The sequence below is a fragment of the Periplaneta americana genome, chromosome 2 (assembly GCF_040183065.1).
Source record: "Periplaneta americana isolate PAMFEO1 chromosome 2, P.americana_PAMFEO1_priV1, whole genome shotgun sequence".
Classification (NCBI taxonomy): domain Eukaryota; kingdom Metazoa; phylum Arthropoda; class Insecta; order Blattodea; family Blattidae; genus Periplaneta; species Periplaneta americana.
In genome coordinates this window covers 178,008,509-178,034,427 of record NC_091118.1, presented here as the reverse complement: position 1 = coordinate 178,034,427, position 25,919 = coordinate 178,008,509, and the positions used below count along the sequence as shown (strand labels likewise).

At 35.2% G+C, this 25,919-nt stretch overlaps 1 protein-coding gene across 1 annotated transcript in view; it reads left to right on the top strand.

The window, feature by feature from the left end:
- LOC138694865 (uncharacterized) overlaps positions 1-25,919 on the top strand; it is a 234,470-nt gene that overhangs the window by 199,436 nt on the left and 9,115 nt on the right. The window contains exon 3 of the mRNA XM_069818998.1: positions 14,395-14,481. Within this exon, the coding sequence (XP_069675099.1) occupies positions 14,395-14,481 (87 nt within the window). The remainder of the gene's footprint in view (positions 1-14,394; positions 14,482-25,919) is intronic.

The window sequence follows — 25,919 nt, the reverse complement described above, 5'->3', positions numbered from 1 at the left end:
TCTAGACATTTTACCAGTCGCACTAGCTTCTAGGCTAGGCTAGGCTTACGGGTAAGGTGTCCCATCCCCTTAACTTGTGCAGTGCTCTCCCCACCCCTCAAATTGTACAGTGCTCTAACAGACAAACCACATATTACACAAACGAATGCTTTTGGGAGCTTTACAGAGATGTAAAAATGGACCTGTATACAAATTTTGGTTACGAAATTCCTGTTCGAGCCGAAACCCTTCCCTTGTGAGACAACATTTCGAAATTCATATTTCGCATCATAATATTTTCTCTGTTACATTTCGTATAACGAGACTGTAAAATCTTAATACTTGTCTTCGAAATTCTTATTCATTCATTCATTCATTCATTCATTCATGCATTCATTCATTCATTCATTCATTCATTCATTCATTCATTCATTCATTCATTCATTCATTCATTCATTCATTCATTCATTCATTCATTCATTCATTCATTCATTCATTCATTCATTCATTCATTCATTTATTTTATTCCATAGATCTTACATGAGCAATGAAGCTTTAAGATGTGGAACATGTCAACATTTTACAATATTACAATTACAATTTTTACAAATTTTTATAGTTTTACAATTTAGTAATTTTCTACAATTTTTACAATTTTGTACAATTTTTTTACATTTTTTTACATTTTGGCGAGATGTAGTGAGATGAGATGAGATGAGGTCCGAGGATTCGCCAAAATATTACCCGGCATTTGCCTTTTCGGTGGGGGAAACCTCGGAAAAACCCAACCAGGTATGATAAGACAGTTAAAAATGGAAATTAAGTCGCTGACGAGATCCTTAAAAAGCAACAATTCGGTAAAATTCGACGGATAGCCTATTCATAGACGGCATAAAAAGAATTGCACTGACTTCATTGACGCCAACAAAAGCATGAAAAGAAGAAGAAGAAGAAGAAGAAGAAGAAGAAAATTTTGTGTACAAAGTGAACATGAAGCAATGAAAGAAATGTCATGATGACGTATGCAAAGGGTTGGATAGAGATTTTCGACGGTACAATGCCTACTGAAGTCGTAAATACTTGTACTAGCAATAATATAATTTACTTGCGTTCACGTCTAACCTTACTCGCGCTAATGTTATGAAATCAGTCATTTTACCTTTTTGTAACCCGTCATGCTTCTGTTGTGTGCTTTAATACAATTCAACGTTGCACTTTTTAGAGTCTTACAACACAAAACCCGACAAACCGCACGATCTTCGCTGTTCTCTTCCTTCAGACAGACTAACAGAGGCTGTCTCCTGCACCCTCTACCGTCCTAGAGACACAAACTCACTCCATACACTAACACAGTATCAACATCCAAATGGGCCACATGAAATTGAATTGAATTAAATTGAATTTCTGAAGGGGGCAATACATCCAGCACTGCGACCTTATCAGATCTATTGCGCTAACTCTCAAGCTAGGCGCATTCCCAACCCAAACCGGCTGACTACACTAACGGTCGGTTTCTAAAACGAGGTCTAAATCACGACCATGGCTTTAAACAACGTCTGGATTTATAAAACGAGATCTCTTTCATTTTTCTGAGCCATGGCTCGAAACCATGTTCTGAAGCAGAGACCACGGCTGGGGGAGGTTTAAAACCACGATTTCATGTATACAAGATGGAGGAAGTAGTAGATCAGATGGATGATTATCAAAGGAAAATTTGTGTCTACAAGTTTTAATCTCCGGATTAGAGTAATGAGAGACAGGCATAATCCTTTGTAACTGTATAACGACGATAATTTCAGGCGAATATTTTGATTTTCGAAGGAATCAACGCACAATTTAGCAAGAATGCTAAATAATCTGCAACAAAATGCAAGAGGCGTCAGATTGACAATTTTTTTACACCTTCTTGTTGCTTTGAGGGAAGTAAGATATAATACTTTGTATTAATTACTAGCTTAAATTACACGGCGTTGCCCGGGTTTTAAATTTTGGTCTATTTCTAAATAAACTTTTCGTTAGACTTATCGGAGACCTCGGCAAGGGAACTATATAAAACCAAAACGAACCATATTTACTTATGTTTTCTCCTCCCTAGTGACGAAAATTAAAGAAAGTGTCACTAGTATCCAAAGAAACTGACTAATCGAAATAATTCCATCTCACCTATGAATAGAGTTTTAACAACATTTAGACCTTATGCTACAGGGATATTTAAGATATTTAACATTGTGATTGATGATAATATTTATCGTACCACGGCATTATGCATTATTAAGCCTTTCTGCCCGCAATATATTTAATTTCCTTCAAGGCCAAACTACAATCTGTAACGGATGGATTCTATCAAATACATGGATTTCAGGGTGTTTTGCAGTAACGGAGACTATACTCATCAGAATTCACTCTCCTGAAGAAGGCAATGTAGAACACTACCACAACAGAAAATCATATTTTTCTATAAACGGCCAAGTCATTAGTGACCATAACTTATTAATAAGAGACGGGTTAACACAAATATTACTATAACTTATAATAATTGCTTAAAATCGAATGGCTATAATAGCAATACGTGGGATAAAACATCATCTTCTTTCGTTTTTCCAGTTAATATTGCCACTCACATTACGTTTCGCATGAGTTTTTGACACAAATTCTTGTTAGTGCATAATTTTGGTGAGTCAATATTTCGCAATAGTAGGTCTACTATGGCTATTCAATATTAAGTAAATTATGTGGTAGCAATCATTGTAGTTTGAAAGAATTCTAGAATTCAATTGGATAAAACAGTCTGCTCACTATCTATAAAACTGCATCGAGGAATTCATAATACGGTCCTGGACTGCGTAAAGATACTTATTGCATGAATTATCTAGTTTTAGCCTTCATAATTTCGTGTTAAAATTTCCAAGGCCTTGTGAAAGTCTATGTTGAATACAACAGACAATAATAAAGAACAATTGACTGTAGAAGATTTTGCATTTTAATTATAATACATGAATATTTGATCTATTTATTTTTATTTTTTATATATTTAATTAATTTAACTTCCATTTGCACAATTTTAATGTAGCCTATGTTCTTCTCCTGGTTATGAAGGTTAAATGTGCAAACATTGGCACATATCGGTCAAAGCGTGTAGATTTGTATAGAGAACATACATACATACACACACATACATACATACCCACATTAAATTTTATATATTAATTATACCTTTATGTCTATAAGACGATATATCTTAATTCTTAGTCTTTACAGTAGTTTTGGACATTTCATTTAATACTCGAAAATGATGTGGGCGTACAAGAATATGAAACAAACGTGATTTTGTCTTCTTATTTTAAGTTTCATTCTACTGGGGCTTTCCATGTAGTACTACCCTATTATATGTAAAAATAGAACCATAGGCTACTACATTTTACTTTCCATTGAAATTTTAATCCAGTTAATATTTAGGTTATTAATTCCTTAGAGTATGTTTTCAGTTAGTTAATGTTCGTAGTAGTTATGAACAAACAATAAACTACAACATACACGCTCGACTTGGGTAATATCATTCTGGTACCTAAAAATCCGTTCCCCATTAAATGCTAAGTAATGCTAGTATTTTAAACGCACGTATATTCTATAAATTAGTAAATATAACAATACCTTAGCTGAGAACAAAAGAACGTGACTTACTGCAATTCAATAAAAATATTAACCCCGATGTTCATTTATTTCTAATATCGACTGTTTACAGGAATACAAATCGATTCTAAGCTGCGTTGCCATATATAAAACCCACGAACCTCGGTTTCTTCTCAAGCCGCGTGTCGACTTCGTTTTAGAAATCGCATAAGAATTCAGACCTCGATCGCGGTTTAAAAGCCGAGGTTTGAAACCACGATTTCGTCCGTGTTTTAGAAATCGACCCTAAGGTTCGCTGCATAAAGAAGTTTCTATCAGGTTATTATTGCCTGCAGAGAGACATATACGTTGTCGTAGATCAAGTACCCTGAACAGCTGAAAGATGACGGAATGGATAAATGGTGACGAAATGAAGTAGATGCCTAATATGGGAAAACGGGAGAACCCCGAGAAAAACCAAAACTGCGACCTTGTCCGCCACAAGCGTCACATGGATTTTTCAGGATTGACAGGCTGGAAATCTGACCACTCAGAATAACGGCAGCGTGAAAACACAAACGGCAATACATCTCTTGTAACCGGTGGAGTACAATTCAATAAGTGAAGACAGTCAATCTGGTACTCTGTATTCTTATGCTGACGATACTGTGATTATATTTAGCGGTTCGATTTGGAATGAAACTTACTAAAATTCTAACAGTGGTATTAACATTAATAAAGAATGGCTGGATGCTCAATTACTTTCTTTGAACGTTTCTAAAACAAAATTAATACCATTTTCATTAACATCACAAGGCCTTGAACAACTAAAAATAAATAATAATAGAAATATAACAATACATGATTGTAACCTACCTACTTGCTCATGAAACGTCTTGGGTATATCCTCACAAGTTAAATATTTACGCATTATTATTGACCAACATTTAAAATGGGACAAGCATATCTCCTTCCTGTGTAACAGATTGCGTAAAACAATCCACAAATTGTCCATTCTACGTTCTTATTTACCTATTTATGTTCTGCGTACTGTGTACTCAGCTCTGTTTCAACCAATAATTCAGTATGGTATATTAGGTTGGGGAGGAATGGCAAAATCTACTCTCCATCCTTTAAATTTGCTCCAAAAAAGAATTATCAAAATTTGTCTACGTGTAGTAGAAGATTATTTTACGACGCTTTATCAACAGCTTAGATTATTTAGCGTCTGAATGAGATGAAGGTGATAATGCCGGTGAAATGAGTCCGATGTCCAACACCGGAAGTTACCCAGCATTTGCTCATATTGGGTTGAGGGAAAACCCCGGAAAAAACCTCAACCAGATAACTTGCCCCAACCGGGAATCGAACCCGGGCCAACTGGTTTCGCGGCTAGACGCACTAACCGTTACTCCACAGGTGTGGACAAATTTGTCTATATAAACCTTTTGATTACCCAATGAAATTAATTTTTCGGGAATTTAGTGTATCAAATCTAGAACAAATTTATAAACAAACATTGCTGATTTACGTCCATAAAAATCACAATAAATTTAAATTTGATCCTCACGAATACCATACGAGACAAAACTACAGTTTCTTCCTAAACACCCCCAAATGCCACGCAACTGCTGGATTAAAACACAGCAGAAATTTTGGACCCAGAATATAATGCATTAATTAGAGCATACCCTGAACTAAGTACACTGAACACACATAGATTTAAGAGACAAATTAGATTAATTATTTAATTGTTTTCTCTTTCCTTAAGCTATATGAGTTTAAAATTGTAATCTAATACACTATACTTTGCATTTTCTATATCTGTATATGCCATTACATGGTCTGTATTTTACTATGTACACCAGAACCCCAATTATCCGTCACCCTATTAACAGATTGGCGGATTATCCGACTGTCTTTCTCTCGCTCCTTTTTTTTTTTTTTTTTTTTTTTGCTACAGAAACATAAGTAGATACGTATTTCTTCTAGAGAGTATTATTACAAGCATTTACATTTACACAGTTTTGGTCTACCGTTCGAGTTGCCGTACTCTATAACTTCTATATAAAATGTATTCCATGAATGTCAAAAGAACACGTGTTGTGCTAAGTATCGAACAAAATGCAAATAATTAAGTGGTTTGGGGAAAGAGAAACTGTGGGTCATCTCGCATCACAGTACGAGATTTAATAAAAATCTAGGATAAAGTGTATACAGTATGTAAATCTAGAACATGAGACCTTTACTAATCTATCTTTCCGCTGACAGCCATTAAAAGGAGTTTTCTTAACCCTTAAAACACGTCGTTGTCAACGGAACTTAAATTAATGAAGTTCTGATTCACTACCGAGCCTATTAATCACAAGACCACGCAGAAAATGACGAAAGTTCAGCGTTATTCACTTAATTTACGAAAATATTTTATGGTGCGGATTATCCGATTTTTTCGATTGACCGTTCAGTCAACTCCCTTCATTACCACGGATAATAGGGGATCTACTGTATTAATATTATTGTGCTGAATTAATACTCTTCAATTTTATATAAGTAAACTAAACTGCGCCCGAGCACGAGCTTCTGCCCTTTCGGGCTGCAATGCCTAATGTAGTGTAAACCTTATGTATTAAATAAATAAATTTTAATTTTAAATCTTAAATTTTAAATTTTGAATTTTAAATTTTAAATAAATTTTTAAGTTTACATGTTACTTATTGTTTTTGCTTTTCTGTCCTCAATGGAAATATTGATTTCGCTTGGTTTGGTTTGGTTTGATTTTTCGAGCGCACTTACGCTTGTTTTGATCCATTGTGCGCCCTAGAAAGGGTAGTTTACTATTCCTGCTGAAATATTCCGTATAGCGCGTACAATGTGTGTAAGTGCAAGGATCCGTCAAACCAAGACAAAGTACTCGATTAAAATCTTTGTCACTTGTAATTATCCCATCTCAAATCTCAAGTTTAACAGCTGAAATGCGAACGCTAATCTTGATGCCTTGATGTACTCATTAGAGTGGATTAGGGCGGTCCATTCTCTCCAGTCACGCGTCCTGTCAGAGAGAAAAATGAACTTTTCACGTGCGTAGCAAAGCATGAGGACGATAAAATTAAGTTCACTGTAATGAAAGAAGTAATTTTTTTAACGCATATTCAGGAAATGCGGTGGCCTAAGGATCTTCTAAGCAGAAGTTTGGCGCTACTACGGTTGTGGATTCCAACTCCGCCAAAATTGTGTTATGTAACACCTACTATCATATATGAAACTCCCTGCAGTATGCAAATTCCACGAGAATCCGAAGCTAAGACTCACTGCAATTATGTAACAACAATATCATCGAAATGATAGCCGTCCAAATCTTGGATTTAAAATATCGGCATCCTAATCAATTCTTCTTCTTCTTCTTCTTCTTCTTCTTCTTCTTCTTCTTCTTCTTCTTCTTCTTCTTCTTCTTCAGTCCCTTCTGCTGCTAAGCGTCGGGTTATATGGCTATGCTGGCGGTAGCATAGCTACTGGCAGGGCCTCCCATGCCAGACAGGCATATAATGAAGGACCAGACTAAGAAGCAATCCACTTTCTACTCCTCATAATTGAGAGAGTAACCGCTGCCTTGCGGGGTGGAGGGATCCACAAAGGCTAAGGGAGCACGTGATGGGAATATAATGGTGTAGCAGACGGTTGACTCAAACTCGTTTCCTACTGCGCATGTCGTCACTTGGGAAGCAGCAGCGGCGCGCTAATTCGCACCGCAGTCCTCGAGGAACAAAACAAACAGCTGTTGTGTGTACGTGCACGGGGTTAATTCTTTGTTTATATATATTATATTGAATGCTATTCTTGTATCAGTAATGCTATTAATGTGACACATTTTTAAATCGATGAGGTACTTGGAATAACGCACATCACACAGTGACATTTGAGCATTACCACAGTATATTTAGCGAAACTACGTCTATGGGCCGGTTTCACCAACCTTCAGTAAATCAGTTCAAATGAAACATTAACTACTGAACATTAAAATATTTAACGATTCACTAAAATGCGAGCTGCTCACCAACCAAATTTTCTTAACTTTTAATGAACAGTAAATAATGGCTCATTAAGGATAAATAAATGCGATCTATGAATTTTTCATAACTATATCAGAACTCTTTATACGAAACCACAGTCTACTATATTGCATATCGTGTACAGTATTAGAAAACAGTTTTGTTATGTCTCTTGGTAGTGGAAATGTTGAAATTTTGGCCGCGATTTACATGAGTACGTTTATATGCGCTGTCTCCCTAGATTTCAAGCCGAGCACCTATTATATGCCTCGTAACGCTTATTACGTCTCGGCTCTTTGGTGGAGCAGTCATTAGTATGCTGGCTTGCCAACCGTGAGACCCGAGTTCGACTCTCGGTGAGAATCTTTTTTTTATTAACGTAACTAATTTTTATACATGCTATCTTTCTTCATTTTCTATTTTTTTCTGTAGTGAAACGAATTATTTCGCAACTCTGGCTCCACTAGGAGAATTCAGAAAACTCTTGGGAGATCAATTTTCTTCCCGAAATACAACAAAAATAAACAAACAAATTAAAGAAAAATAAAAAAATACACATGTGAATCTTATACTTTGTCCACATGCCACTGGCGTCTATCACTGCCTGGCATCTTCGGGACATTGAGTCCATCAGATCGCGGAAATAGTTCTGGTCCTCAGCGAAATCTTCCCAGGTAGCCAGAACTTGATCCTACAACTGATCTGGATTTTGAGGTGGGTTGTCTCGATATTTGTCAATCCTCCTCTTTTTCATGCCTTTACGTGAACCGTCTTTGAACATTTATGGCGGTGTGCGCGGGGTGGTTATCCTGCTGGAAATGAAATTTCCTTTGGAAAGAAAATTATATATAAATTCCATGAATCCAGTTCTTTTGCTTCTGTTTTAAAGCCAGTGCAAACATATCTGATAGCTAGCTATAATACAATTCTAATAAATGAAAGTTAATATACCAATTAAGTTTTGTTATGTTTGAATTCATATTATGTATTAATTTACTAATATTTCTTAGGTATAGTTATAATAACCACTTTCATGTGTTAAAATAAAACTCATTTGTATGTTACTGAGTTGACTAGTTTCAGCTTTGTTTCAGCTGTTTTTATGACATTCTAACCCAGGCCTGCAGAACTCGTAAGGAGGGGACATATGACGACAGCCTCACTCCACTTCTATTGGGGATGATCGATTTCCCCGTAGGGTTATTTACCTTCTCTTGTCGTCAAAGGTCCATCAGTGGCGGCATGTAATTTTCAAAAAGGATTGTAATAAATTCATTGTTTTTATAATGCGTTATCTCGTTTCAAGGTTTACAATTATGCTAGATTTCCTGTTGGTAGTTTCTTTGAGATTTCTTTGCACCTAACCTGTTTTAGATTTTCGAAAACTCTTCTCCTAGCATCACCGACAGAACCATAAATTTATAGCTTTTAAGTAATGAACCTTGAAAGTCACTATTAATTTCAATTCAAAATGAACACAACGAGTGACGTCCTTAATTTTACAGTATATAAATAAATAATCAATATACAGTTCGTAATAATGAACTTACCCGAAAGTTTGTGCATTCTATAATTCTTAATATGGACTTTGTTGAAATGTAGTTTAATATGGAAATGACGAGTGGAAATAAATTGGATGGGACACAGTAAACAAGCAATTCTTTCGTCTTCAACAACAAACTAATCATATTCCCATTTCCTTTGGAAGTAGTATTCCTTCACGGGTTTAGATTTTGCCATGTTGCAGTTCTCTTTAAACTGCAGTACGCGTATTATTTGTTTACTTATTTTCTTATTTACTTACTTATTTAGGCCTACTTATTTACTTATGTATGTACTGTTTTATCTATCTATCTGTCTATTCATTCATTCATTCATTCATTCATTCATTCATTCATTTATTTATTTATTTATTTATTTATTTATTTATTTATTTATTTATTTGGCTAGAGTGCGTTACAATGTTCAATGACAGCATTGAAATCCGGTCATATAGCTATCACTCACTTACCAACGTACAATTTATTTATCGTCATATTACTAGTAAAACCAGTTAAGACCAGTAATACAAGTTTTGTAAAAACAGGAATTAAAACTTTATTAATGCACGAAAAATCATAATAAATTCTTCAAATAAAGTAATTGGTTTGTTACCTGCAAGCAGCATTTCGGACTTATTTCATTTTAGCAAAATACAGAGCACGGAAAGACATGTCGGGGACTGTACTTAACTTATTTTACACAAAAAAAGTGGATTTAATCGGCTTTACTAATAATAGGACGATATAAGCTATACACAGGGAGATCTTTTTACATTATATGCATACATACATTTTAACATTTATTTTACATGTCTTTTAATTTATTTATTTCCCTCATTCATTTTTCTCTTATTTTCTAAAGGTATGTTTCTAAAAATTTTATTACCTGTTCATTTGTAATTCTTGATAGCGTATTGTATACCTGCCGCCGCGAATGAATGTTAATGCAGCCGAGCGTAACTAGAACGTCATGACCGCGCTGGTAGAAAAGGTGGGTACGGTAAGAAAGGGGAGTATAGCAGTCGCTCTCAAGAGCTACAGTTCTGCAGGCCTGTTCTAACCTATGATCAATTTCTTCTAAAATTTTGCGGTATCTTTCGTGAATTTTTGTGTCATTCAAATTTTCAAAATGATCGTTACTTAAATGGTTAACATTATTTTCATCTGACTCTTAATTTTCGAGCAGTTCTCGATATAGGCCTAACAATTCTGCGTCGAAACGTTCCGCCATTTTATATTGCAATTAATGAACCATTAAAAATTTAAAATTCGGAAATTCTATCACTAAATTTAATGATAGTTTTATTGGTTCGTTTAGGCTAAAGATGGTTGGTGAGATATAAAAATGATTTAATGAACCAGTAAATAAATAAAAAAATCATTAAAACCTTAGTGAGGAAGTTGGTGAAACCGGCCCATTTGTCATAAACTGAATGTGTAATGTAAATTTAATTTTAGTAGGTAGCTTTATAGTTATTTTTAGCTCACAAATTATACTGCTGTTTCAATAATTCAATTATTTACTGTTAAATAATTATAATATGTAGGTCTATTGTAGACGAACTGAAGAATTGTTACATCTGAATTTTGGTGAACTTGTTTATTATTTTTTAAATTTAGATTCAGATTTTTTTTCGACGCGTGTTGTTATTTTAAATTCCGAATGGGGTGACTGTATCCACCTCTTGTGCTTAAAATTGTTTTATGTTTTAAACATACAGAATTAATAAAATTTAGTATATTTAATTAATAACAAGTAATATAAAATGCCATATTTGGTTTTGATTTCTTGGTATTCATAATCAATTAACCTACTCCACTTCCAAAACCTTACGGAGTTGAGCTGAGCTAAGCTAGCAAGCTGCGAGAGAGTTCGCAATGCTTCCCGCGTGACGTCATCACGTAGTACGAGATCTGGCGAGACTGCGCACTGCTTCACCATTATATTCCCATCACGAGGGAGCACACCCTAACAGAAAAGCAAGGGAAGGCCACCCTAAAACCACTCTACATTGGGCTAATCACCCATGTAGAGGTAAATCTGATTCAGAGAAACCAAGGTAGCCTCGGACCGGACGGATCACCCAGACGACGACCGGAATGGAAAAGGACATTACGAATTGGAATCCTAATCAATTCAAATGAACAAAAAAGAAAATGTAAATTAATGTTAAAAAAATACATAATGAAATTTAAAAAAAAAATATTCTGCGACAAGATTTGGTAGCTATCAAAACGATAAAAATTTATTGAAAATAAATAATATAAATTGAAAATTATAAAGATGAATAGAGATGGTGATTGATGATGTTCAATGAAGATTTTAAAATGTTTGATGCAATTGTCTGAAGAGTCTTATCAGGAACCTTTAATTTTCTGAGGATCTCCAATGTAAATTTGGGAATTGTTCCTCGCGCACCAAACATAAGTCCAATGACATTCCAATCTTGAATATTATATTTATGGCTGAGATCATCACAGCATGGAAGGTAAATAGCGAGTTTCTCTTCATGTACTTGCTTTGGTTGATCTTCCTTAATTTCGAACCTTACAGTGGGGTCAAGAATGAGACCAGTTTTTTTTTATCTCGGTCAATTATTATGATGTCAGCACGCCGTGTAGATCCTTCCGTAGAAAGATATTGAACTTCCTCATATACTTCGTAGTCACCATGATAAATTGCTATGATTGTTGTACATAGAGTATTCAAAAGTGAATGAATTTTAAAATAATTTATGGTTACTGACTAGTACTGTTAACAGTGTTGTTTGCGAATAAATATGAATATATAAAATATTTTTCCTTTGTTTCCATCAAACACAGACTAATAACTAGACTTCGTTGAATTGCCACACGCAGCATGCTATCAGGTTGCCGATGTACGGTAGTATAGAGGAGGTGAGCGACCGCCCGGTCTCGTAGTATAAGCAGTTCATGTTAAGAGTTGTGACCGCTCCAAATAGATAGAGCAGCTACAGCTAATGTATACCTATGTAAGCACTTGTTTTTGCACGACTGTGGTTGGAATAGTCAAAGCTTAACATTTGTTCAGTGCAGACAAGAATTAAATCAAACATACTACAATGAGAGTGTTGCTGTTCCAAATAATTGCCCTGGAATACCCTTACCCCCCCGCAGCCAGTCTTGACACGTTGGGGAATGTGGTTGGATGCTGTTCATTATTATGCAGAACATTACGGCAAAATAATGGAGGTAATTGATGCATTGGATAGCACAGACAGTTCTGTTGTTGCAGCCATAAATCATTGCCTTCTGAACAGCTATTGGAAGATATTCTGTTCATTGATTCTAATTTTAAAATCGTGTCCAAAAGCATCATCCTGTTAAAATCATCTAAACTACAACCCTCAGAAGCCCTTAATGTAGTGAAAAAAGTATCACACACCGTTATCCAAAATAACAATTCACTAATTTCAGAAAAAATGAAATGTAAGTTGAGAAACATTATTGCTAAATATTCTGCCTATTCACAACTTTGTAGTATAAATGATATACTATCAGGTCGCGAGAAGACATCTGAAGTTGGTGTACCAAAAAGTAGTGATTTTCCGTTCTTCAAATATGTACGTATTACATCGTGTGATGTTGAACATACATTTTCCCAAAATAAAAACTGTTTAAGTGACCATCGGAGGAGGTTACTTTGCAGTCGCTCAAAATGTACGTAACTCTTTACTGCAATGCACATATTCAAGGATGATGTCAGTATCTTACATTAAATTTTAAGAGTTAATATATTTCACTACAAAATAATTGTGTATTTATATGTTTAGACATTCCTATTTCAATGATCATTCATTATATTTCTTGAATGCGGGGTACAGGTTTTATTGTAACTGCAGTATACTGCTCAGTGCTTACATCAGAGGCATACTCCATTCTTTGCACGCCCCCTTCTCATACAGTCTATACCGCGTGCACAGTAAACCTTGCGATTCTCGTGGCAATTCCACGAAGTCTACTAATAACCTTTGCACCATGTGATAAATGCTGGTGAGTTGTCACCTGGCAACAGAAACAAACTGTCTTTCACCGTTTTAATCTAGGAATGGCATTTATTTTCACAAGCATATAAATTTCATATGAAGTCAAGCAATTAGAAAGTTGTATTCAATACGATCAATAAAATATTCCTCCTCTACGCCTAATTCACTTTTAATACTAATACCACAGTCTAGTGTATACAGTCACGAAGCTTGAGTTGTGATGATGCTAGAAACAATAGCCTGTGCAGGTACTATTTCGCATTGTCTGTGATGAGGCGATAGTGGCGATCCTAGTGGTTAGCAACTATCTGTGGATGCATATTTACTACGTATTGAGCTTCGTGACTGTATATACTAGACTGTGTTAATACTTTATACTAGTGAGGTCGAAACTCGAATATGCATGTGTAGTCTGGAATCCTGTCACAATAACTGATTCGGCTGAATCAGAAAGTATCCAAAGAAAATTCCTATCAGTATGATTGTACAGATTTCTACCTAGTGACTCCAAGAATGGCTAAGAGAAAAATAGTGATTATTTCAAATGCCTTGCTTTGTATTCCAGACGCCATGATCTTTGTTCTATTTTTATACGAAGTCTTTAAAGGTGATATAAACTGTGAATCTTTCATAAACAACGTTAGCTTTCGTGTTCCTACGAAAGACACAAGAAGTCACAATGTTTTCTACAACAGAAATTCTAAATCTCTTTCCCCTGTAGGTATTCCAGATGCATTAAAACTGTAGACATTTACAGCAATAAATTTGACTCATTTACTGTACTAGAAATAAACTCAGAACATATGTTGAATTGAATTGAATTTACGGGAGGGGGGCACTATGGCCCAGCACTGCGATCGGTTACGATCTATTGCGCTAACCCTCAAGCTAGGCACATTCCCAAACCCACACCGGCTGACTACACTAAGGTTCGCTGCGTAGCGTACCCAGGTGTCGAGCAGGCAACCCCCTCGTCCCTAGGCTAGCCCCCTCCTTGCGTCGCCAGCCGGCGATCAGGAAATGCTATAATAATAATAATAATAATAATAATAATAATAATAATAATAATAATAATAATAATGGTTTATTATATCAACATCACTAATATTGCTGTATTATAGTAATACTTGTGCTAATGTATTATTATAGCTAATCGCTGTTGGCTAACACATTAACATTAATAATAAATACAATTATTCTTATTATTTCCAGGAAATTTGTCTTCGCACCCTCTTGTAGAGGGGTGGCAGCGAAGAGAGCCGATGCCGGCATTCGGAGTTACAGTCAAGATATAGACAGGTAAACTATTACACTCTTAATTCCACACGTTTTTCTTCGCCTACTTCCTTTTCCCCTCTCCTTCCTGCTGTACTTTCGGCTACATATTTTTATTATTTAATATTCCTTTTATCTTATGAAGTTATGTATGTAAGTATTCATAAACAGACCATTGTGAAATGGATCCCAGACTGGACCTATAGTTGTTTGGAGTAGCCATGCATAACCGACAGAGTAGGTTCTATGTCCTGAAGATGGAACCAGTGGGCAGTTTCGAAACATTGGAGGTGTTTATATCCAGCAAACTGTGGAATTTTATTGCACTAGTTTAGTCAATTTCAGCTTATATACCTATATCAATCAATCCTTGAAATTTCTTTAAACACAATATGCGGCAAAGCAAACGACACTGAAATGTTATTTAATTGCGTTGGTACAGTATGTGTTCAAAATGTCTACCATCACGTGCCAGACATTGTTCATAACCTTTTCGAAGATTATTGAGCATGTTGATGAATCACGGTTGCTGTAAGGACACAAAAATGACGTTATCTTCCCGTGTAATTCGGAAATATTTGTATGTGGGTCATCTCAATCATCTGTCTTGAAAAGTGATTCTTTGAATATGCCCCACATGTAGGCATCTGGGGCCGTGAGATCCGGGGAGGAGGAAGGTTACAATTAAGCATGGATTTTCCCACTGAAAATGAGTGCGCATGCAGCAATTGAAAGCTACCCATCGCTGACGGGTAACTTGTGCATTATTTCAATCAACAGTAGCAGCCGATATAATATAACTACAACATATTTCTGAGAAGCTGATTGTTTAGGGGGCCGTGAATAAACTTAAAATTGTTTTGTTTGGTAATGGTGGATCTTTTAAGCTCAAAATGACGGGAAGTACGATTAGCTTTATTGAAGATTAACGTAAATACGAGTGCCTACAGAGTATTCAACCACAATTTTGAGAATCAAGTAGGCATAAGTATTGGTTTTATATTTAATATTTATTAATTAATCTATTATATACGTTGTCAAGATAACGTTAACACACCGCACCATGTAGACACATAATTTGCATGCATCTTAATTGAAAGTGCGTTTTCAACTTGACTCTTTCAATATTATCTCAAGGAAAATTGAACCGTGTAGATGCAATTATACAGCTTGGAAAATAACAAGAATAAAAAGACAAAGGATTGTTTGTGAAAAACCAGGCTTCAAAGGAATATGATCGAACACCACTTTCAACTACAAGTTCCAATTTAATCCACAGGGTTCTAAATGGGGCCTTCTCCGTGTAAAGATGCTATTCTAACCATTCGGTTTTGTAATAATGTCACGATTGTGAATATTTATGAGAACTTAAAGTGATAATCTCACGTGAATGTTTCTCAGCCAATGAACGAGTTCATTGATGTTAGATTGACCAATGAGAATCGAATTACACTGATAGTTAAACGCATGCTGCTCAAAATTGTATACTTAACAGTAGAAAGGTGCTAAGTGCCAAATTTATGAAGTCAACAATATTTATCAATAGTTTGAAATTACTACTAAAATTAACACACTGAGAGACAAACAAACTTCACAATTTATGAAAGGTGATATGATCCATTTATTATCCACAGATCTGTTAATTTCTGAACATACTTTCATAAAGTGGTTTTGCAGCCTGGAAGCAAATCACCCTCACCACTTGGAACTGAATATCGCCCACTTTCATAATGATTATCATTCTTTCTATGTTAACGTTGTACTAGTATGATAGTAGAGAGACCCAACATAAATGTTGATAGTGCTGATTAATCTTGGTCATCTAACTTAAAAAATAAAGCTATTTTATACTTGAATGTCACTTCACTGCATTTTATTCTGCATTTTTATGCCACTTATAATAAGGAGAAACGTGCTAATTTAATGTTATTTCCGTCATTTTCTGTATTTTTAATACTAGGAATTTAAAACTTTAGAACAAACCAGCTGTATTATCCAGAGGTAATATATTATGTTTCTATGTGATTCATAATCTTACATTACCTAAGTATTATGTGGTAATTATATAGATTTACCTATGTTGATCTTCCTGTTTGTAGAAAACACCACAGTGCCTTTTGCCATAACTTCGCTATTAACACGATAAATAAACAACGGAGGAAAATCAGACGGCACATTGAACCTTTTTTTATGAGAGAGCCCTAGTAACTTTGCACCACTGCCATCTTTTGGTGGTTTTAACAACACTCTACAATCTTCTTCTGTGGACCTCTCCCAGTTGATATGTAATGTCCCTTGGCAATTTACACCATTTTAATGAAATATATCACATTTTTTTTGGCACTTAGCACCTTTCAACTGTTAAGTATCCAATTTATTAATAAGTGACAGTTTTTCTTCCTCCGTTCATTTGTTTCATTTTATCGTCTCAGCTTCGATCTATCAGCAATCAAGCAATTATGTCAGACTCCCAGTCTCAATAAGCTACAATAATTTAATTACAATAATTACACAATTACTTATTAAAAGTAAAAATTATTTACAATAAAATTAAACATGCTGAAAATTAAAGATAAGCAATGATAAAAGAGTTCAAAAGAAAGTGTTGTTACAACCTCAAATATTCAATTATTTTTATTCCAAGGAGCCTTTTATTCTTATCATCTCTGCTTCGATTCGACCGTTTTTTTATAGATCTTATTATAATAACCTCGAATGTTTAGTTCTTCAGAATTATAGTCGTTCGTATTGGAATTATCTTGCCGAATATAATTCGTGATGAAGTTATCCCCAAGTAGACCTAATTTAACTTCTATTTTTTAAACTCTTTGTTGTCATTAGACCTCCGGTTTCGTAATAATTATCATGACAACAAACATTCGTTAAACTCAATTAAATTACCGGAAAACTATCAGCACTTGTATTACAGAAGAAAATTCAGGACACATTTCGTCAAAATAGCAAGCATCAAGCATCGAATCGCCAACTAGTCTGCAACTTATCTGTTGGTTCATTTTTCGTTTACAACTTTTTTTATGATAGCAACACAAACAAAGAAACCGTCCACACAAAAAGAAGCGCATTGATTTCACATCATGAACTCACCGCCTCAGACAATTCACTTGTCCGAAGGCTGTATTCTACAATAGAAGACGTTTTATTACCAGAAGAAATAGAGGGTTCGTTGCCATCAGAATTCAAATGTCCAATTTGTGGGCACACGTCTTTACCTTATGTGTCCCTCGAGAAACAATCATAAGACAGAAGGAAGACAAAGATGTAGGCTGTTTCATGACGAGAAAAGGGGAGGTGGCGTAAAAAGAATGAAATATACTTCTCCGTAATTTTAAGAAATATTGTTCAACTAGCGACTTTGATGAACTCTTCTAAATTGGAATAAAAATGCTTGTGTTTGCTGTGATGTGATCAGAATGGTGAAAAATTAAGAAAGGAAAGAATCTATAGGTCTCAGTTGAATGAATAGTGCACAGATCGACCGAAATCAACAAAAAAATTACATCATCATGCTGCAGGAAAGATCTTCAGACTATTATCATGATTCATAACTATCAAAAACCACACGATACTTGAATACGTCTTTATTTCGTATGTATTGCTGTTTTAATGTTAGGGATATCATTTTAATTTTTTTATATTTTTTTGTATTCCATTTATTGGTTATTAAGGACTTCTTTCCTTTGTGATACTTACGCATGTATGTACACGGTTTGCGTCCATGACAAAACAATACTAACTGGTTGAATTAAAAAATATGTAATATTAGTTTAGTGCCTTGCACTCCTCTGTTACATGGACTCGTCCAGAGACGCCGTAATTACAGTCCTGCGTTTGATTACCTAAAGCAGGCCTGCACAAGGTTTGCGCTCTCCGAGCCGGCTCACAGCTCATGAGCGGAATGCAGATCCAGGGACATCATTTTATTTTTACTTCAATTTTTATTGTACCTGCGTCTCTAAATGTACTTGACTCCCACCCCTTTCACTAATGTCCTTGCCAACGTCAGTCACAGAAACTTACGGCCGCTGTTGCTAGCAGTGAAATAAACAGTACAGAGTACAGTGTGTTTCAGAAATATGTTGCATTTTCTATAGAAGAAAGAGCTTTTATTATTGAAGTTTATTTTCACACAGGTATGGTGTGTAGCATAACTGAATTTATCTGTGTGGACTGAGCACAAGTGAAGATTTGAGTTACCGAAAGTACGGTACCCTATAATATGGTACGGTACTTAACAGCATTATTTAAACAATGTAACCAAATGTGAACAACAGTAATTGTTTGTAGGTATGAAGGACGACGATGGAAACTGGAATTACAATGTAACCGAATGTGAACAAAAGTTTTTCTTTTTTTTTTTTTTTTCCACAATTTCCTGATTATATCATTACGGAATATTTTGTTTGAAATGTCATTAATCTGGTACATAAATTTAGAGCAACAGAGTGTACAGAAAGGAAGAAAAGTGTAATATGGCCAACAAAGGTGACAGAAGATGCTGTAGAAGGTGCTAGAGAAAGGATGCAGCGAGGTCCTAATAAGTCGGTCAAGAAGTTAGCTGTAGAAATTGGGGTTTCTTACGGAAGTGCTCACAAAATTCTCAGGAATAAATTAGGTTAGTAATACACTGAATAAAGTAGACATTACATAATGAATATAACCGCCTGAAGACTTGAGTCTGTGAAAAAAAATTGTTACTATTCTACTGTTTTTTGATAAAATACTGTAAAGTACTGACCAAACTGAAAATCGTAATACTATATTTCCCTGTAACATAAATGGATACACTACTTTTCTCTCCTCCTATAGCTAGTAAAATGATTTGTTTACATATTGCACTAGCAACTCCATACTCCTGTAATGGAAGGGGGGTAACAGTGTTTCCGAGTATAGCGAGGTTAATGTTAAAAATGTTAGTAAAAATAAAGTGATGTCCTTGTATTAGCTGCGCTCTGTATCAGGGTGGACTGGAAGAAGGGGTGATCTCGTACAAAATATACACAAAAGGAAGTGCTATTACGAGTGTTTATGAAATGAATTCTCGTTCAGTGTTTGCAAAACTATCTTGGACTATTATTAATTAATAAAGAAATATTTATTTTACACAAATAATAGAAATCCTATACCTATTTAAATGTACAATATCATTTTGTTATATTTTTATTTATCAGTACATCAAATCGAGGTTTTATGCTGTTGACAGCTGAAAGGAACAGTAGTCTACTGATCGTAATGAAACATCAGTTACAGATGTTCGATGCCTGCCTTTATTAAAGTTGATTATAGAAAACAGTTGCTCACAAATATAAATGTTGAGCCCAACATAGCAATCATTTTCACAGCCAGCCTGTGTAGCCGTGAATATTATTGCTAATGTTTACTCTTGTAAAACTCAACCAGGCTAGTAGTATTATTCAAACGATCTTTAACCCTTAGGTCACATTGAAGATCAATAAGTTCGAGCTGTAAATCGTTAAAAGTTAAATGTTATGTTCCGTCTTTTAGATTCCTCCATACTGTACTGTAGCAGTAGGTAAGCAACGTGAAACATTTACTGAGAAAAGGCCTACACACTGCACTCCACTAGATAAATGAATGGTCGTTTCCCTCTCCTCTACCTATAGCAAGTCTATGTCATTCTGACGTATCTTCCTCTCCGTTTCGGCGAGCGGGAAAGACGGCTCTCCCGCTCCCAAGGAGCGCGCGCGCTCGTTGAGCGCTGTTTGTGCAGGTGTGACCTAAAGCCTCCAAGCAATCCGCAACAGTGTATAGTAGGGAGCAGGAATATTGGCGGATGGAGGTATACCCCTTCATACTAACCCAACCCACGTTCCACCCCTACTTTAGCTGTAAACGTTCTTCGAAGGGTCGCTTCCGAAACATCTTTCACTCTTCGCTACGTAACCTAAAGTCTATAACATCGAAATAGTGTGTATATATAAACTCTGTCTGTGTGTCAGTATTTAGTATAATTTCTGTGCGCAGCATTATAATTATTTCATTAAACAACAGCACATGTGAACACTTCATTTGTTATAACTTATAATACAAACTACTGGTACACAATATGCGACATGATTTTATACCTATTATACTGATATCGAATAGCATTCGTATTTTGAGGTGAATGAACTAAGAAAATCAGTTGAATTCATATCTTCCAAGTTCGACAGTCTTAGAGAGGAATTGGCGCACACAAGACATGAACTCAACTCCACGCAGGAGGAGATGAAGAAGCTAGTGCAAGAAAATGACCATCTCAAACAGGAAGTGAGTGATCTGCAGCAATACACACGCAGAGACAATATAATGCTATTTGGAGTTCCGGAGATCGATGAACAATCAACTTATGAAGTCATTGACCAAATATCGGAGGTCATATGTGATAGTGAATTGGTGCAACATGATGTAAGCGTAGCACATCGCATACCATCCAGGCCAGGGAAGACGCGTTCTATTGTCATCCGCTTCACAAAGAGTAGAAGTCGTGATGAATGGCTCCAGCTGTTCAGAAATGAGGCCAAAAATGATGGCAGCGGTCCTGGGATTGCGACAAAGAAAGTCAACAGGGACCTTCCGGCAGGAAGAATCACAGCAGGTGACCAAATGACAGCAGTGACCAGAGACCTTTTGAACAAAACAAAGGTTGCAAGAAAAGATGAAGTCAGTCCCGTGAGTAAAATCACTGGTGTTGTCGATGTAAATAATTTGTGAATAATATTGTGTCGGTACCCAGGTTTTATTTTATATAATATAATTGACTTAACAATGGCTAGTGATACTATGTTAAATAAAATCCATCAGTGCAAATTTAATAATAATAATAATAATAATAATAATAATAATAATAATAACACAATGGTTTTTAACGATTTACTTCACTGCAATGAGTATATTGCCAATATACTATCAGATCTTAAAATATTTCACTTAAACTTATAGTGACCTAATTCCTGTTTTCCTCATTCTCTTAATAACCAGAATTTCAATCATATTACGAAAATTTTAATTTGTTATATTAATTAAAGATTTTAAAGTATTCGTAAACACTATAAATAATTCCTTTCGCTTGGCTCCCGTATCCGCTCCCTTTCTAGACATGTCGCTCAACTAGGCACAGAAGCAATTCCACTGTTAGTATTGAAAATTACTGTTTGAATATGTGCACAGTGAACAGACAACAGCTACGATGACTACTCTCTCAATACCCAACGATTGGCTTGCAAGCAACTACACCCGAACGCATCGACACACTGCCAGTCAGTCATCCCAATGGACAGGTCAGAAGAGAGGGGGTGATACGTGCAAAAATGTGCTAAGTACGACCCGCCAATATCTTTGCTCCCTACTATAGATGTGTTTGGAGTATAGCTCTGCAGCACCAACTCTCTTACACAGTGCAGGTCTGCTGTTCAGTGAACATACGAAAACAAAACAAAGCTAGGCGGTTGGAAATGAGTGCTACAATAAAAGAATTTGATACTGAGCATTTCATTAGGAAAATGTATTTTATGAGAAAGAAGGAAACATTTTTCATTTGAAACACTTAAAATGTTTAGAGTCACTGATTGTAATTTGTAGAGATTCGTGAAGCACGCTCTCATATTGTGATTTATTTTAAGTTTGTGCTGACATTTATATTTTTTCATTTGTTAATTCCAAACTTTAATTAGATCTAAAGTATCTATTTGCGTTTTACTTATTACAAAAATCAGAGGTAGACAAATTCCGGGCGCCAGGTAGGCATGGCGACTAAAAATTATATGTGGCGCCTGAATTGTTTATGGAGTTCAACATTTTTTTTTGTTTTTAGACTTCGATTTCTTTTATGTCACTAGACTAATACATAATGTTAACAAAAGCGGTTGTAGGAAGGAATTCGAATGTGCTTTTTAAATTAATATAGTTACATTTGTTACGCATCTCAAGATATTGTCCTACATAGCTTCAGAGCGTCTCTGAGAGCGTGTGTTTGCATTGCATAGATTCTTAATATTGTTTAATATATTTCAGTAAATGTATTTTGATCTTAGCTCGAATGATTTCCTCATTGCATGTCTGGGCGAAATGAGATGGCTCCTGATTTTTTATTTATTTATTTATTTATTTATTTTTTAGTTTCGTCTATACTATACCTGCACAAACAGCGCTCAACGAGCGCGCGCGCTCCTCGGGAGCGGGAGAGCCGTCTTTCCCGCTCGACGAAACGGAGAGGAAGATACGTCAGAATGACATAGACTTGCTATAGGTAGAGGAGAGGGAAACGACCACTCAGCTATCTAGTGGAGTGCAGTGTGTAGGCCTATTCTCAGTAACTGTTTCACGTTGCTTACGTACTGCTACAGTACAGTATGGAGGAATCTAAAAGACGGAACATAACATTTAACGATTTACAGCTCGAACTTATTGATCTTCAATGTGACCTAAGGGCTAAAGATCGTTTGAATAATACTACTAGCCTGGTTGAGTTTTACAAGACTAAACATTAGCAATAATATCCACGACTACACAGGCTGGTTTTGAAAATGATTGCTACGTTTGGCTCAACATTTATATTTGTGAGCAACAGTGTTCTATAATCAACTTTAATAAAGGCAGACATCGAACATCTGTAACTGATGTTTCATTATGATCAGTAGGGCACTCTTCCTTTCAGCTGCCAACAGCATAAAACCTCGTTTTGATGTACTGATAAATAAAAATATAACAAAATGATATTGTACAGCTGTCAAAAAAAAAAGTGGCCGCACTCGTGAACAGCGAATATTTTCAAAGTCCACTTCGGGTCGCGGCGATGTTACACGATGCATGTGCTTGTACAAGCAGTTCCGGAACTATGGAAGTGTTCCATATCTGCTCCTCGCAGATCAGCGGTAGAGTGCTTGTTTAATGATTTAAAGGTTGTGGGTTCGCGCCTTCTTCAAGCTTTCATTTTATTTTTTAATCGTTCTTTAGCGATGTAAATGATATTCAAATTATCATTTATATCCAGTTATCGTTCTTGATGGATATCACGTTATTTATATTTTGTTATCGTTCTTTAGGGATATGAATAAAATTCAAGTCATCATTTGTATTCTGTTATCGTTTTATAACGATATGAATAATAATAATAATAATAATAATAATAATAATAATTATTATTATTATTATTATTATTATTATTATTATTATTATTATTATTATTGTATCTCCAGTGGGGGTTAGCCCTATTTTACATATGTATGTTAGGGCTATAGTTTTATACACAAAACAGATAAGCATAAAGAGAAATGGAAAAGAAAATTAAATTAGCTTACGCGATGTAAACAAAACATAAACAATCCGTAAATTAGGCATTGCGATTGCAAAACAAATATCAGTTATCAATTTGAAACATACAAAAACATTAACAACACACATACGTAACACTTCTATAACACAAATATGCAGCTTTCGATACCATACATCATAAATTAATACACAATAATCACACAAACACAATCAAACTATAATTACGACATTTCGACGACATCAAGCAACCCATAACTGACTCACATACATAACAAATCAAGCAACCGTTGCAACACATACACCTCAACATAGTAACCACACTTTTAAAAGTTACAAATTTGGCTCCAAGAAGAATAAATAGGACACTGTTACTAATTACTATTCTTCTACAATTTCTTAAATACATCTGTAATAAATCTGTGAAATTCCGATATGAATAATATTCACGTTTTTTATATTGTTATCGTTCTTTAGCGATATAAATAATACTCAAGTTATCATTTACCCTATATTCTGTTTTCCTTCATTAGCATTATAAAATAATATTCAAGTTATTTATATTGTTATTGTTCTTTCGCTATATAAATAATCTGTATTTTATGTAGGTAATTATTATAACACAAATAAACATCTTTCTTTGTAAAATAGGTTACTTTATTTAGATAATTAAACACGTATTATATAATATCTTATATTAATTAAACAAACCGATATTTATCATTTATATTGTGTTATCGTTCTTTAGTGATACTGTATAAATAATATTCAAGTTATTTATATTGTAATCGTTCTTTAGCGATATAAATAACATAAATTTAATATTAGGTTTGGAAAAATCCAGTTGCATAATACTGCTATTAGTTTTTCTTTTTGTATTATTACATTATACTATCTTGAACCACAATAAAATGAAAAGGAGTAACGAGGAATTGAACCTGAGACGTTGACATCTAAATTCCGACGTTCGTCCGCTGAGCTACGAGGGCAAAAGTGTGGAAACATTTTCGGAAAAACTGGCCCAATCACACTCTAAGATCTTCTGATGATTCGTAGAAGCTAGTCCAGGATGCGGGGGGCAAAGGCTAATTGAGATTTCCCGATCTCTGATAGGGTCAAACATCCTGATAGAATTAATATTTAACCCTTGCCGTGACTTTCGGTGAAGTCCGGAAGGCCCAATTAGTCAAATCCACTCTCCTCATCTCCACGCTTGGGCCCCCTGGAATTTAATAAGATGCGAAAGAGATAGTGGTGTGCGGAAAGCAACGGGATGTTACCGCATTTAGGCCTATCCTTCCCAAGAAAAACTGCAAACATGAACAAAGGAAGCTTTAAATAGAAGAAGAAGCATCTTCTGCGGACCTCTGGAAAAAGAACTAAGGAAGAGACTAGTGAAGTGCTTTGTGTGGAGTGTGGCATTGTATGGGGAAGGAACATGGACATTACGACGAAATGAAGAGAAACGAATTGAAGCATTTGAAATGTGGTTGTGGAGAAGAACGGTGCGTGTGAAGTGGACAGATAGAATAAGAAATAAAATTGTGTTTGAAAAAGTGAGTGAAGAAAGAATGATGCTGAAACTGATTAGAAAGATGAAAAGTAACTGGTTGGGTCTCTGGTTGAAAAGAATAATAGACGACATTAGGATATGTGGATCATATGCGGAGACTAAGAGGAAGGCAGAAAATAGGAAAGATTGGAGATTGCTGGGTTTGCAATGAAAGACCTGCCCATGGACAGAACACTTATGTATGTATGTTCAGAATGCCTGGAATATCGTGTCTAAGAACAGTCGCTATTTGCATAGACTAGTCAATTCCATGCCCACTCGACTGCAAGATGATCGATATAAGAGGAAGATAGACTAAATATTGAATTATGGCTTTTTGTTTTGTTTTTTGAACGCTTAATTGTTTGAATGTTTTAAGGCCGACGCCAGTAAATTTGTTTTGTTTATGCCACGAAAGATATTTTTATTGAGAATAAAATCTTTTTTCTTTCCATTTGCAGCCACAATATCATAATGATAATGATAAAGTCATGGCATAATATATTAATGAACCTGATGTTAATTACTAAAATAATCGTAAAAGAAAAAGGAGCCATTATGTATAGTTTGTCTCTCTCAAAAACAGAACAAAAAAGAACATAAAAAGCACGTGGTTGTAGTC